General features: G+C 50.3%; 1 protein-coding gene across 1 annotated transcript in view; it reads left to right on the plus strand.

Annotated features, from left to right (window-relative positions):
• Positions 1-207: 207 nt before the first annotated feature.
• Positions 208-14,849, plus strand: part of IGSF3 (immunoglobulin superfamily member 3) — a 92,781-nt gene continuing 78,139 nt past the window's right edge. The window contains exon 1 of the mRNA XM_058045016.1: positions 208-281. Within this exon, the coding sequence (XP_057900999.1) occupies positions 239-281 (43 nt within the window). The 5' untranslated portion in view covers positions 208-238. The remainder of the gene's footprint in view (positions 282-14,849) is intronic.

The following is a 14,849-nucleotide window of genomic DNA, read 5'->3' on the forward strand; positions in this document are numbered from 1 at the left end:
CTCGCTCTCCTCTGCCTCTCCCGCGGGAGCCGTCGGCGCTGAGGGGAGGCGCGGCGGCCGCCCCGCTGCGGGGGCGATGCCCCCGCCTGCCTTGGCGCCTCCCCGTGCCGGCCCCGCCGCCTTCCCTTTGTGCCGCCGGGCCCGGCGCGACGCCTGCCCCGGGAGCCGGCGCCCCGCGGCGCCCCGCGGCGGGAGGTAAGGGCGGCAAGGGCGGCCGCCGCCCCGCGCCCCGGCAGCCATGCGGACCCTGCGGCCGCTGCTCGCCTCCGCGCTGCTCCTCGGTAAGTGCTCTGTGGGGAGGGGCGGGACGGGACAGCCCAGCGCGGGGGTGCCCCGGTGGGGCGCGACGGGACGGGACCCCCGGTGGGCGCAGTCCCGGGCAGGGCGTGAGGGAGGATCGCCCCTTGTCAGTGCCCGTCCCCAGGAGTTGTCACTGCCCGCGCTGCTCCTGTGGTCGGAGAGAGGAGTGGCTGAAAAAGAAAAAAGCCCTGTAAATATGTGTGTAGGTATATATATATAGATGTGTGTGTTAAAAAAATGAGGGTTCCATCTCCGGCCGCAGTACCCCGGTGGCCGCTCCTCGCCGTGGCCCGGGCTCCGGCCGGGGCGTGGGAGCGGCGGGAGCACAGGGGACCGGCGGCTCCGGCTGCAACTTGGGAAGGCGAGCGGCCGTCCAGGGGCTGCTGCTGGGCTCGGGGCTGTCTCGAAGGGGAACCGTGAGGGTAGGGAGTTACACGGCTCTCTGCTGAGCTTGCACAATGAAAGCGGAGAAAATGCCTGGGGTAAGGTAGGCTGCAGAAACAAAGTGCTCTGCTTGGCTCTGGAAGAGCGCGTTGAAATGTAGAGGGAAGGCAGTCCCTGCTGCTGCCGTGAAATGCAATTTGATTGCTTTGTGCTGCCTCTCAGAGTCCTGCCGTGGTCCCTTCTCTCGGCCGGCGTTTTGTGAACCGTTAAACGTGTGGTTTGTCCCGTCCCACAAGTGCCTGCCCCGGGGATGACTGTGTGCAGTTCGCCAAAGTCCTCTGGGATCCCAGCGCTGGCTGAGAGATGCTGTGGGAATGCGAGATTCCTTCCTGCAAATTCAGGGAAAGCAGAATACAAGGCAGTTAAAACGCCTCTACGCTTTTTGCTGCAGACCGATGTGCGAGGCTTAAGTACTGATGAGTTGATAGAAGCATTTGTGGAAAACACAGCACGGCACCCGCACGCTGCTTTCTGCCTGTGTGTGTGCAGAGCAACCTCGGAGCTGTTTTGATTTGCCTTTTCACGGGTATGATTTTCTGCTGGCATTAACGCTATTGAGGGAAGAAGCGGCAGGGCTGGCAATTTCACTGTCTTGAGAATTGTCACATACATACCTGCTCTGCCAATTTGGAAACACGATCTCTGCTAGAATTGCAGTCATGCTTCGTGTCTGTAATTTGGGGCGGAGGGGGGCTTTGGTGTGCTCTGCAAAGAGAGAGAGCGAACTCTTTGAAATGGTTTTGGAGACGGTTCAAACTTCCCCTAACCACCAGCTTGCTTCCATGGGTTCCCTGGAAAAAAATCCATCTCGGAGCTAAGTTTATGCAGGGTGCCTTTGCTCCGTGAGTGCAGCGAGGCTGTCGTAGCCCGCAAGATGGGTGTAGGCGAAGGGCACAGCGCTTGCTGCCTTGGCTCTTCGCACGCTCCCTCTCTGCTGGTGGAAGAACAATAGCTCCATTCTGGATTAGGGATTCCTAATATGGAGCGCTCGGGTCCGTGGGTCGCTGAGCGCTCCCTCCGGAGCACGCCCAGCTGCTGCGGCGGAGGAGCGGCAGAGGGCATCCCTCTGCTCCTGCCCGGAGTATCCCTCTCATCCTGCCCGGGGCATCTCTCTGCTCCTGCCCGGGGCATCCCTCTGCTCCTGCCCGGGGCATCCCTCTGCTCCTGCCCGGGGCATCCCTCTCCTCCTGCCCGGGGCATCCCTCTGCTCCTGCCCGGGGCATCCCTCTGCTCCTGCCCGGGGCATCCCTCTGCTCCTGCCCGGGGCATCCCTCTGCTCCTGCCCGGGGCATCCCTCTGCTCCTGCCCGGAGTATCCCTCTGCTCCTGCCCGGAGTATCCCTCTGCTCCTGCCCGGAGTATCCCTCTGCTCCTGCCCAGGGCATCCCTGCTCCTGCCCCGGGCTCCCGGCCGCCGGGACCTGCCAGCCCAGCGCTCCACACCCCGTGCTGCTGCTCCCCCGGAGCCCTGCCCGCTGCCGAGCCCGCCCCGACCCCCTGCTTGCAGGAATTACCTTTCTGCCTCGACCTAAAAGCGGCTCTAACCTGCCTTGGTCCTCCCCGGGGGACGAGCTGCGCGCTGTCATCTGTCGCTTTGGAGGATAGGTTGCTTTTCAGGGGTCCCCAAATCCCATGGACGTATCTGGTTCGTAAAAACATCCTGCTGGCCTCCCTGTGCTGAATGTGAGGCTGTTTTACCGCGTGTGTGCCTGGAGTTTCTTTTCGTTCCTTTCACCTGGCATTCTCCAGCTGGTTGTTCCCCTTTTGCCCAGCTGCCAGTTTTAATAAAGCTGGGGATGTGTGACAGCGCCTCAAAGCCACAAGTCACACAGAAGTGCTTTGGGTTGCCCCTTGTAAAAGTGAAACATCATTTGACTTAGTTGAGTAAAAATGCATGTTTTGTAACGTAAATGTAAGGGACTAGAAGAGGACTGTTGCTTCCCAAACAAGTGATGTTAATGCTAGAATATGGGGATAAAATACTATGGGTCAAATATGCAGAAAAAGAAATGCAGCTCATTCTTTCCTTCCCTGTCTGCAAACTCATTAAAATCACTGAAGGAGGAATGGTGGGTGATTTAATATTATATATCGAGCATTAACTATGTACCAAAATCCAAGTAGCTGTGAAACCGGGGTCTGAAAACCCACATCTGGCATGTGGGTGTAACATTTGTAGATCTCTGCTGTTTTTTCCCCCCTCTTGCTGCAGTGTTTGTTACAGGGTTCTTTAAACAAGTGGCACTTCATCACAACAAGTACAAAATGGGAAAATAGAGCAAGTGCTGTAAATAATCCTCATGCAGCAATGAGACCATTAATACTTGTGCCAGCCAGTGCTAATCCTATGTGTAGTTGCAAGATTTACCTCCTTTTTTTTTTTGCAGGGAGGGATGCAAAGTCTGGTACTCCTCATATTTATAGTGTAATATATAGGAAACACAATAGGCTTCTGGGGAACGCTGAACTCATTCATGTCAGTGACTGGTTTATGAATAGTTCTGCTTCTGAGTCTCTTGCAGTCTCCAGAATACCACCTGTGAATGCAATTTACGGCTCTTTGTGTTCAAACATTGCATATGTATATATGTACATAGACTCATTACCCTCTTCCTCTCTCTATTCATGCATAGTAATTGGTGATTTATTTGCGATTCCTGGAGGGGAGCGGAGCATGCGTAAGGTCCTGAAGCAGCAGCTCGCTTGTCAGTGGCATGTGGGAGTGAAATACCCATGCCAACACCGAGAGGTGACTCGTGGAGAATGGAGGGGTGATCCTATGGAGAGTGTCCCTGTGATATCTAGGTGTTGGATAAGTGGGTCCTAGTTACTCCAAACGAGCTACAGTCCTTAGATGGGCAGCAGCTGTAGCTTGTGAAGGTAACTGGAATAAAAAGGGGTGGGTCGAGAGCCCAGGAGGAGCCCCTGAGAAGCTACCAAGAACTGTGCTGCAGAGAAGAACTGCTTGGTAGAAAACCAGCCAAGGAGGTATGAACTTTAAGAATGTAATTGCAACAGTATGGCACTTGAGAAATATGAAATACAATAATATGCTTACAACATGATCCTCCACCTCTTGGAGAGTGGAGGGATGATTTTCCAGGCCTGTCTCCGGAGGGGAAGAGCTGCTGGCTGGGAAGCAGCAGTGTGCACTTGGCTGCTGCTCAGGAGTTCTGCTCCTGCACCCTCCTGCTCTCCTGCTGCCTGCCCCTGCACACAGGTCTGGGTGTGATCAGCCTGGGGACTGCGGGGCTGGAGGGGAGCATGTGGAGAAAGCAGTGTAGTGGGTGTTTGCACACAGGGGCTTTGGGGTGTTTTTGTGTACCGCAGCTGGCGGCCCAGGAGCGATGCTGGCGCCTCATCTGCCGCTCGCTGCCTTGTCAGCAGCAGCGGCCAAGATTGTGCTTCCTCCATCTGCGTCTGCCCCGAGTCCTGAGCCAGTTCTGCTGCCCTCGTGCCTGTGCCCGCTGCCTGGGCCTTGCTGTGCTGTGCAGTGACAGAGCTGGACTCATCCTGAGCGGGCTGGGCTGGGCTGGGCCTCTGCTTCATTTGGGGACACGCTCTGCAGATGGCTCTGGCCATTGCCTCATTCATGAGGTTGCTCTCTGGGTGTCCCCAAGGTGGGACACTGCTGCAGCCATCCAGGCTCCGTTCCTGCCTGTCCCCAAGTGCAATTCTTCATGGGCAGGCTCCCTCCCTGCAGTCTTGGCCAGACTGTCTGACATCCTGAGGCTCCTGCAGATCCTGTTTATTTACACAGGAGGTTTTGGTTTATGCGAATTGTTGTCTCCTAGTTGACCTTCTGTCAAGTTAGATGTCTTTATTAAAGCAGTTTTTATTGCAAATCAAATGTGTACTTAGAATGCTTCTACCAGACCCATTATATAAAGTGAAAGGGGAAAATAAACAGTGCTGCAGACCACAGGGAAGGGGGTGGGAGAGAGAGGGTCATAGGGAGAGCATCACTTCAATGTTGGGAGGCTTGTTGATGGTTTTTTTTTAACCAGGAAATTGCCTTTCTTGAAAAAAAACCTTTTAAAGTTTTTTCTTTTGGTCTTTCTTGTTTTCTTTCTTATCCGTACAAAACTGGTCATGCGTTCTGTCATTGATGTAAAGGTTATACAGTCTCATTTGAAGGCAGAGGTGTTTTCATTGGTTTACCTTGGGTGAATCAGAGTGCTATAACCTGAAGGAGTGTTCTTTGCTGATAGTTAGCAATCTGCAGGATTCCTCCTGCCCAGGAACTTAAAGGACCCAGAACATCACCAGAAAGGCAGGGGAAGATTTTCTAATACAGTAGAGTTTTCTTATTGCTGCCAGGGTTCCTCAGCTCATGATTTGACTTGTTATTGGTATCAAGGGCGTTTAGGCCCTCCAGCCAGTGTCTGGAAAACTGCTGTATTGTGATTTGCCTCTGGCTTTGAAGTTCCTAATACTTCCTAATGATAACCTGCTAAATGGGTTTTGACTCCATTTTTATATTGGTATTTCTTTCCTAGTTGTACAAAATCTTCTTAAGGAATAGTTCTCTGTGTTAGAATTTTAGGAGACGTTCAGCATCTGTTTCTTATCAGCCGTGGAGAGGCTAAAATGGAGCCTTTCCTGCCAAAGCTGGGTCTGATCACATTGCAAGGCAAAGAAATGGAGTCTGCAGCTGCCTTGGGTGGGTCTGGGGTGTCTCTGTGCATTTGTGTCGTGTCCAGCTCCAACTTGTTGCTCACCCTGTCTCCATCAGGAGGAACGTGTTTCAAATGATGTAAGTCAGTAAGCTTTTTCTTGTTAGGTTTAATTAGCAAGTGGCAGTGAGACAAGAGGAAGCCTTGCCTTTCTGACTCTTGCTAAAGTCACATTTCAGTAAGTAATTGGACATGAGCACAAAACCAGACCATCTCAGCTAAGTGATGGGGAAAGGAAGGCTTTGACACTCAGGACTCGTACATACCATTGCTGCACAGTGCTTAAACAAGTGCCAAAAAAGCAGGGATGCTCCTGAAAGGAGATGCTCCAGCCTGGTTCCTGCCCAGTGTGGCAGGCAGGAGAAGGAGCAGGTCAGGGTGCTGACGTGAGGAGAGATTTGACTGATCCCAAAGGTAACTTGACAAACCCAGTAAATACATAGAGGGGCTGTTTCTGGGTCCATTTCCAGCTCTTACTGGGCAATGATCCACAGAGAGGGAAAAGGTGCTGCACTGCCAAGTGGAAGAGTGGGAAAAGGGTCACAGACTGATGGAATTATTGGATTGGAAGGGACCTTAAAGATCATCTATTTCCACACCCCCTCCCTGCCATGGATGGGGATGCACCAGGGTGCTTGGGGCCCATCCAGCCTGGTCTTGAGCACTTCCAGGGTTGGAGCATCCACAGCTTCTCTAGGCAGCCTGTTCCAGTGCCTCAGCACCCTCTGAGTAGAGAATTTCCTCCTAACATCTAATCTAAACGTCTCCTTTTTTTCATTTAAAACTGTTCCCCCTTGTCCTATTGCTATCTGGCCGTCTATAAAGTTGTTCTCCATCTTTTTTATAAGCCCCCTTTGAGTGCTTGAAGGGCTGCAGTGATGTTTCCCTGGAGCCTTCTCTTCTCCAGGCTGTATTAAAAAAAAAAGATGAAGCAAGGGAAAGCATTAGGGGGAGAAGGAAGGTGAAGAACCCAGCTGGTAAGAAAGATAGAGGAGAGCAGGCTCTGAAGGATTGATTTTGCCAAATGCCAGGCCTTACAGCATGCCCATAGCATTTCAAGTGTCAAAGACTCCTGAGAACAAAAGAAACTCAGGTAGTGAGGATCTGTCTGTATTTGTCCTGTTCCTGAGCAGTGTGCCTACCACTCCTCTTAGCTGACTTCTTTCCAAACAAGATATCGATTGCAGCTGGGACATGAAAAATCATCTAGCACTTCTCCTGTCTCTTCTGATTTTGGCAGACTTAAGACTTTGCTGCTCAGGAGGGGATGAGGTTGCTGCTGAAGTGCAGGAATGAGGAGATTCCCGTGCAGTTTCTGGTGACAAAATTGTCCCAGTTGGGATCCAGAGCAGCATCAGGGGCAGCTGCACAGCCATTAGCACTGTCAGGCATTTCACTAATGCCCCTTGTTTGCTTTGCTCTTCTGGATGTTGTTTTTCTGCCCCTTGCAAAACAGCTCTGATGTTTTTGGAGGTGATCTTTGATAGCTGTTGTGGCACTGCTAAGTTTGGGGGGTTTTTAGCTACTGGCATGAGTCTGCAATTGCTGTAATTTACCTGGTTTTCCCTACTCTGCTCACAGAAGCTGATAGTTTTGCTTCCCAGCAAATGTGTTCCCTTTTAGAGTCATTGTGATTGCAGGGGGAATGATGGTGCATCTGGGGGATTTTTGGGGTGTTTTTTCTGGTTGTTCCTCCCACATTGCACTCCTGATGTGTCTGCCTGAGGCCTGCTGTCACTTTTATGGCTTTTGGGCTTTGTGGGGAAGTTGATAAGCTTGTCAAAGGGAGATGGGAGCAGGGGGTGAGGTAAATCTATTTTTCAGCAGACTCTGTAGTGCTTTGAGAGAAGCTCAGCACTGACCTAGGCTGCTGTGAAATGGATGGTTACTGAAGCTTTTAGAGAAATGGAGGCTTGAAGATGAGATACTGAGCCCCAAAATAGAACTTTTGGCTGTTTCTTTGGGAAGGAAGGGCTCTGATCTCTCATGACAGCAAGGTTATTAAGATTTGGCTGCTAGATAAATTGGGCTTTTTTCATCTTGGATTAATCATTTTGTCTCCATTCAGCATCAGCACCATGAATGTAGGAATCTGCCTAGGTTCCTCCAAATCTCCCTCAAAGGGAAGCTGGACCTTGAGTATGAGAAGGCAGTTGTTTGTTGCCAGAAGTCATCCAGAAGCTCAATACTCTGGAAAATCATACTGCTGGAATCTGGCACTTATTAACTCAAGTTACCCAGTACCTAGGATCCAGCCAAAGGACTCTGGCTGGCTGCCAAGCTGAAATTACCAACCTGGGTGTCAGGCCTTGTTGGTTCCTTCTTGATAGCTTGAAATAAGAGCTTCCCAACCAGCATTTGTGTGCCAGCCTCTCTTCTAGTCATATTTCTCCTTACAGCTTTGTAAAGTGTTGGAGGTAATTATAGTACTTACTAATATTTATTCCGTTCTGAGCAATTATCTGAATGCGTTTATCTCCGGTGTGCTTTCAGAGTGCTCTGCCCCTCTCCCCATATCATCTCATCTCCTGACTCAGTGCTTTCTGCTCCTTCCCCTCTCGTTCACTCCTGGCCCCTCAGCTCCTGAATGTGCTGTCAAGCTTGGCTTTCCTCTCCTGGAGATTCTGGATCCTGTTTTCCTGCTCTGCTGCCTAATCCCATTACAGAGGAGGGATGTTTGCTCTGTCTCGTGGGGGATGAGCCCTTAACCACCCTGCCAGGTGCTAAGGCGCTTTCCAGGGAAGGACATGGATACCAAGGGAAGCTGGGCTGGCATTGTGCCATGTCCCAGCTTTCTGCTGGCTGCTTGTGGCCTGCAGACAATATCTTGAGAGCCCCTGCTGAAGGGTTTGACCTTTATGCCTGCAGCGTTGCCCGGCGCTTACAGCAGCAGTCACAGCGTGCAAATTCCAGTGCTTTCTTCTGGCTTGTGATATATTGGTAGGCAAGTCACTCTGTCTCTGTTCTTGGCTGCTTGAAGTAGAAAGAATGGCTTAAAAGGTGTCATGGGATGTTTTTTGGGGAGGAGATAGGCAGTGTTAGGGCTGAGGTCTTGTTTGCTGCTTTTTTTCTTATGCAGAGGAAAACGTGGCATGGAAGAGATTGTTACGGCCTGATTGATTTCACTCTTGGTGTTAGAAAAAGAAGAAAATTGATTTTTACTTTGAGCTCTGTGGTGTTACTTACCTGCACAAGCTCTCTTGCTTATCCTGGGAGAAGGAGAGCTCTCCTTGCAGCCCCATTGGGCTGGTGGGGCACAGCCCCTGTGACTGTGCTGTGATTCATCCCAGCCATCCGTGTCACAGCAGCACAGTTAATCTCGGGGTCACTGGCACCTCAGGAGCTCTTACATCTAATCAGTCCCATGCCATGAGCTGGCTGGCAGTTACATCTAATCTAGAGTGTGGAGCTGCCAAATGCTTGAAGCTGGCCAAGCACTTACTCCTGTGTGCTGTGAATGAGTTGGACTTGGGCAGGATCAGCTTCCGGTGCCTTTCCTGTGACTGGGACTCAGAGTCCAGCCCCAGATACCTGTGCTGCAGAGGGGCAAAAGCTGTGCAGAGTCCAAAGGGCTACAAGGAGCATGTAGATCTACCTGCTCATCTTCATGTTTGTGTATCAAAACAAGCTTTTCTCATCTCACATTGCTTTTTATCCCACCTCTTCCCTGTGATTACATGTGATCTTTCAGATAATACCATCATCATTAGAGCATAGTGGGACCTCATCTTGCATCTTTTATATGTATAAGCCTTGCCTGAGAAGTCTAGTTTTTGTTTTTATTTCCTATTTTCTGCTGCTCTTACACCTCATCCACTCCTCTAGAATAGTCCAGTTGTGCCTGCAGGGTCCCTCTGCAGTGGCTGCCAAATGAAAGGAAGGACAGCTCTTACTCAGTGGTTATTCTGATTTGTGCCTGGCTCTGGTGTTTGGGATAATTTTTTGTCTTTCAGTCTTTGCAGGGAAGAATGTGGCTGCAAATGTGTGGTGGGAAGGAGGTTTGTTTCCTCCTGGAGCAGTGGGGAGAGCTGTCTGAGACTGCCCTGAGCAGCATGGGGTAGTGCAGGGGAGGCAAGGGGCTGATCTCTAAGAGGTTTGTCACCTCTTCTCACCAGCCTGCCTCTGTTAAGCTATTGTCACCCTTCTCATCTGCATCCCCTTGTTTTTTGAGGCTGGCTTGTTTTGGGGGAGGGTGTAGGGAGGTGAATGTGAGGAAGGATTTTGCTGTGTGTCAAATGCCTAATAGCTGCTCTAGCAGATCCACTGGGATGCATTACTGAAAGCATCCTAATGATCTCAGTGTAATGGATTTGAGCCTTGGAAGGCTGCTTGCTGGGAAGGGGATCCCAGGGCTTTGTGCTTGACTCCTGGAGGTTGAGGGCTGGGCTCCTGGCAGCAGGAGCTGCCTCAGAATCACAGAATCAATGAGGCTGGAAAAGCCCTCTGAGGTCCTGGGGCCCAGTCTGTGACTGAACACCACCATGGCACCGAGTGCTGTGTCCAGTGGCACCTGGACACCTTCAGGGCTGGTGACTCCATCAGCTCCCTGGGCAGCCCATTCCAGTGTTTCATCACCCTCTTCAGGGTACCCATCCCTTCCTGAGGAAGTGTCAGAGAGGAGTCATATGCAGGGCTTTGGTGTGGCACAAAAATGACTCAGTGGGAGGCTTGGCCAAGCACCAACTCCTGCTGTTACCTCAGAAATGCAGATTACCAGAGGCTGCAGTTGTGTGGGTGCCAACTAAGTCCCTGAAGAGATGTAATCTGAGGAAAGGGTAATTTTCCTTACAGAGATATCTGGGTGTTGGTGGAAGAGGGAGATGTGCAGAGGAGCATGACCACAGCTGACACCAGCAGCCTCTAAAGCTGGCTGCTGGCAGCACATTTTGGAGAGATGTGCTGGGGAATGTGGCTCCCACCCCAGCTGCAGGAGCAGCACTCAGATTCTGCTGCCCCCATTCCTCCAACCACTGCTGGGCCTGAGGTGGCATCGAGCAGCCCTCTCCTCCTGGTACTGGCCTGGGAAAGAGGGGGGCTGTTCTTTCCTGCAAAAATTACAGGATCAAGGGTGACATGAGAAAGGGAGCTTGATCAGTCCTGGAAGGTACCAGTGGAGCCAAGAAGACCCCTGCAGTATAGGTGGGGATGATGAAGAAGGGGTAGAAATGAGGGTGGGAGACAGCAGGAATAGAGTTTTCCAGTGGATGGACAGATGTAAAAGAAATGCATGTACGTGATCTTAGAAGTGCTGCAGTAGAGATTCTCCATAGTTACTGGGGTGATCAGCATCATTTTCTAAATCATCCTCCGTATGTGGATGCGAATCTTGAGTGTGGGTAGGGTGAAGTGAGGCTTCTGGGGAAGTGTGCTAGTGGGAGGCTAAAAATAAATTATCAAAAGAAAGAATTGAGAAATTAACCAAGCTAAACGGATGTATGCAGCTCTAAGAAAAGGGTGTCATATTTGAAAGCATATTTTTGAAAATCCATTTGCTTAGTCATCTTACAGATAACTTAGCTATTTTTGCCTTCTTTGCTCTGATGACACTTCACTGTCTATATAATAGGTTTAGCATCTGCATTCTTTTCTAGTGTAAAGGGAAAATATATCTGCTAATTTTGAGTTGGCTTTATAGAATTGCTTTACCTCTTGGCTGTGAAATAAATAAGATACTGGTCCTAAAACTATTTTAAAGAGAATAGTTGGCATTATTTTCCTTCAAACTCATCTTTTTAACCCATCTGCCATGTCTGCAATCGAATTTGAATAGAGAATATGTACCCTTGCTATTTCATGTGTAATAATAACTGTGCCCTCAACTGCTCCAGACATTAAAGTGATGATGTTTGGGTTCAGCACAGTAATCTACTGGGGAATGAATGCAAGATCAAGGGCATTTGCAGGTTTTTCTTTCTTTGTGTGTGCAGGGGCTGTGGCACTGCTAGTGGGCTGCTCACAAATGGTGTGTTAGATTACCTCTTCTGCAGGCAGCAGGATTTGCATGTTGCCATTCCTGTTTGATCTGCAAGTGGTGATGAGAGCTGTATACTTGAATTCAGGTTTTTCTGAGTAGCAGTCTGCAGTCATTAGGGCAGCACTTAGACCCCAGAGGCTTTTTCCATGTTTTCATCCTGTTTCAGTAACCGTGTCTCTTGTTATCTTGTTCCTGAATATTTTCTCTAGTAAGAGGATGCTGTTTGTTGCAGCTGTTAAACCTCAAATGTCTTGAATCTCCCTTAGGGAAGAGAGGGGAGAGTTCCTGAGGTTTCTGTGTAAGCAGACTGTAGAAACACCTACATGTCTTTCCCAAATATACAGCCAGGAGGTATTATTGGTGCTGTCCTAACCAGCTGATGGAATCTGGCTGCTTTGGCTTGTGATTCCTCCCTCTTGCTGCCTTGCTGTGTTGAAGGGGTTTAGGAAGGAGACAGGGACAACAGGGATTCTTTGGGGTTTTTTTGGTTTTTTTTTGGCATGCAGTGGTACTGGATGGCTCTGGTTGCTTTTGTCAGAGCAGTGTAGCTAGGAGGTGTCAAAGGAAATTATGGATGTTTGTTCGGTTTCCTGGCTGGATGTACCATGTGGGTTTTGGAGAAATGTGCATTGAATAAACATTGGGTAGATCTCCTAGGACTAGCACAGCCTGGGAGTGGTGTTGGGAGCTGTGCTTATCTTCGTGGCAGCATTTAAAAAGAAACGTTTGTGTGAGGAGGGTTTTGCACCCTGTGTTTGGTTCCCATCGCTTCAGTGATTTGTGATGTTGCTCCGTCTGTTCCCTTTAAAGCCAGCTGGCCAACCTTAGGAGAGGATTAGCTGAGTCAAATTCTCCAAAGCCTATATTGCTGTCAGAATTCTTTCTTTCCCCCTCTTTCACAGTGCCAGAGGCCAAGCCCAGCTCAAGTGTGACCACTGCCACGTTTAAAACCTCGGGGCCAACCCTTGGCATTGCTGGAGCCCCTTGGGAGACAGGCTGTGCCCCTTGCCTGGGTGGCTGAGGGTGAGAGGGAACCTGTGGGGATGGACACTGCCAGCATGGGTGGGAGCTCTGTCCCAGGTGGTGGAGCTTGGTGCCCAAGCCTTGCCTCAGGAGCTGGTGCAGGACATTTAATTTTGCCTGCACTGGTGACATTTCACAGCTGTGCTAGTGGGTGCGAGAGCCGTGCCAACCTCACCACCAGTCTGCCGTGCTGTGAGGGGAGGAGGGGGATGGCCTCAGCAGCTCCTTTGGGATTGCAGGCCCAGCTTCCCTCCCTTCTCCCTGTCTTTTTTGTGGTCTCCTCCAGCTGTGTCAGTCCCTGACAGATCAGAAGTGTGTGTGGTGTTTCGGTGCAGCTGCTGGATCTGTTCAGCTTGCATCAATGGTCCCTGTTAAGGCTTATAATCAGAGTAAAAATCTCTGGGGTGCAGCTATTTGCAGGAAAAAAACAACCCACTGCACCCTTCCAGACTTGCATCAAACAAGAGTTTTATTCTCATTAATTGAATTCCTCTAGAGTCTGATAACTTGGGCATGTTGGAATCAGATAAATAAAACCCTCCCTCCCTGGTAGCTGTGTAAGCCTTTCCTTAACTCCCTGATCAGAGGGGACTAGGCTTTGCTAAGTAAGGAGCTGAAGATGAAAACTTCTGCATACGTCTGCTCATTGGGGAGTGCAGGCAGGAGGATGCTCAGAGTGGTGTATTTAGGAAAGGTCTACCTCATCCCCCACTCTTCCTTTCCTCAGTTCATTGGGAAAGGTTTTTTTGTTTAGTGACAAATGCTGTTTAGTTAGTCACCCTCAAACACACTGTCTGTGTCTAGAAGCTGGAACTCTGCTTTCTTTCAGGCCTTCAGATAAACCTGCAGCCCTACTAAGAGGCAAGTCTGCTCTTGCTGCAGTCAGGGTGTATGGCCTTTGGAGCATCTCTGGGGCTGTGCTGCCCCATCCATCTCATGGGTGCTGGGATGAGTTGCTCTGGGGGGCAGAAGGGCGTTTGGACCGGTGCCCGAGGTGTGGTGTGGCTGAGTTGATTCTGTAATCCTGAAAAAATCCAACTTGCAGCTTTTCCCAGACTGCATACATCAAATGAGACTTGCATGAAGTTAAGGTCGTGTCCCTTTCTGTGTTGCACCTCTCGTGTGTGGTTCTTGTCTGGGTGCTGGAGGCTGGGCCCCCCTGTTCAGCAGATGCTGTTGCTCAGTCCAGAGTCATTCCTCCCTGTGCCTGGCTCTCCCATGCCATAGGGAGGTACCTGCCTTGCCAGCCAGCATGTTGCATTTGATTTTCTGTCAGCACTGTTCCTCCCCTTCAGGGTCTTTCTGTTTTTCTCCTCCTCTTCCACTCCTGCTGCTGCTTTTTTGTGCACCCTGGATTTTGGATTTCTCCCATTCTATTTTATCAGTATTTCTGCCCCAAAGCTGTTCATACCACAATGCAGTGGCATCTCCCCTCATCCCCAGGATTGCCAGGACAATTTTTCTGCCCTCTCTCCCATCTCCAGCCCCACCATGGGCTGCTTCTGCTCCTGCTGGTCATGCATGAGTCCTCTGACCATGCTGATCTCCCCATCTCAGAGCTTGCTCTCTTCCCTTTCTGCCTTGTCTCTCATAAACCCTTTTAATTTTTGCTTTACTGAATGCTGATGGTGGTATTGGCCCCCAAGCTTGGATAGGCCCTTTTCCACCTTCAGATTTGCTTCTCAAACTGTAGCAACTTTATGAAGAGATCTGGCATTCAAATGATGGCCTGTCTTCACCTGTTGGTTTTCTCTGTCCTGCTTTCCTTCTCCATGCTTTTCACAAAGGCAGAATTTCTAACCTTTCTGCCTGACTTGAGGGTCCCAACTAATTTTTCCTTGTCTCTGTCATTTGTTTTCCTGCTCACAGCCTCTCTCCTTCAATGCAAAGCTGCTTTATTCCCCCTCCTCCAGCAGCTGCTGTGTCCTCTGCAAGCCCCATGGGATGCTGTGTCTGGAGCTTTTGCCTCCCAGCTCTCTGCCAGTTTAGTCTGTCTCTGTGATTTACTTTGCAAGGGCTTTCTTAATAGCCCCCACTGCTCTCCATCTTGGTTGTGATCAAATGCTACCTTTCTTGACATTTTAATTGACCTTGACCAGTTTTGGTCTCTTCTTTGAGTGATTTCCTCTAAGTTCTGCTGTCTTTGTCTTTTCCTGCCTCTGACAGAGCTTTTCTTATGACCTCATGAGTTTGCTCTGTACACCAGCTCCAGGGTTTGTTTTTGTGTGGCCACAAGGGGTCTGTTCTATGACCCCAGAGTCCCTGCCTCTTTGTAATTTTGTCCACTCCTAAAAACTGGAGTGGCCTCTCTCTGCTGGTGTTACAGGCTCGTATTTCTGTTCAGTTCAGAATTCTAACCTCTGTCTCTGGTGCTTACTTACATGCATGTGCACGCACCTGGCTCTTTCTGCTTGAGGAATGTAAGCTGCAGCGT

This window comes from Melospiza georgiana, chromosome 2, assembly GCF_028018845.1.
Source record: "Melospiza georgiana isolate bMelGeo1 chromosome 2, bMelGeo1.pri, whole genome shotgun sequence".
Taxonomy (NCBI): domain Eukaryota; kingdom Metazoa; phylum Chordata; class Aves; order Passeriformes; family Passerellidae; genus Melospiza; species Melospiza georgiana.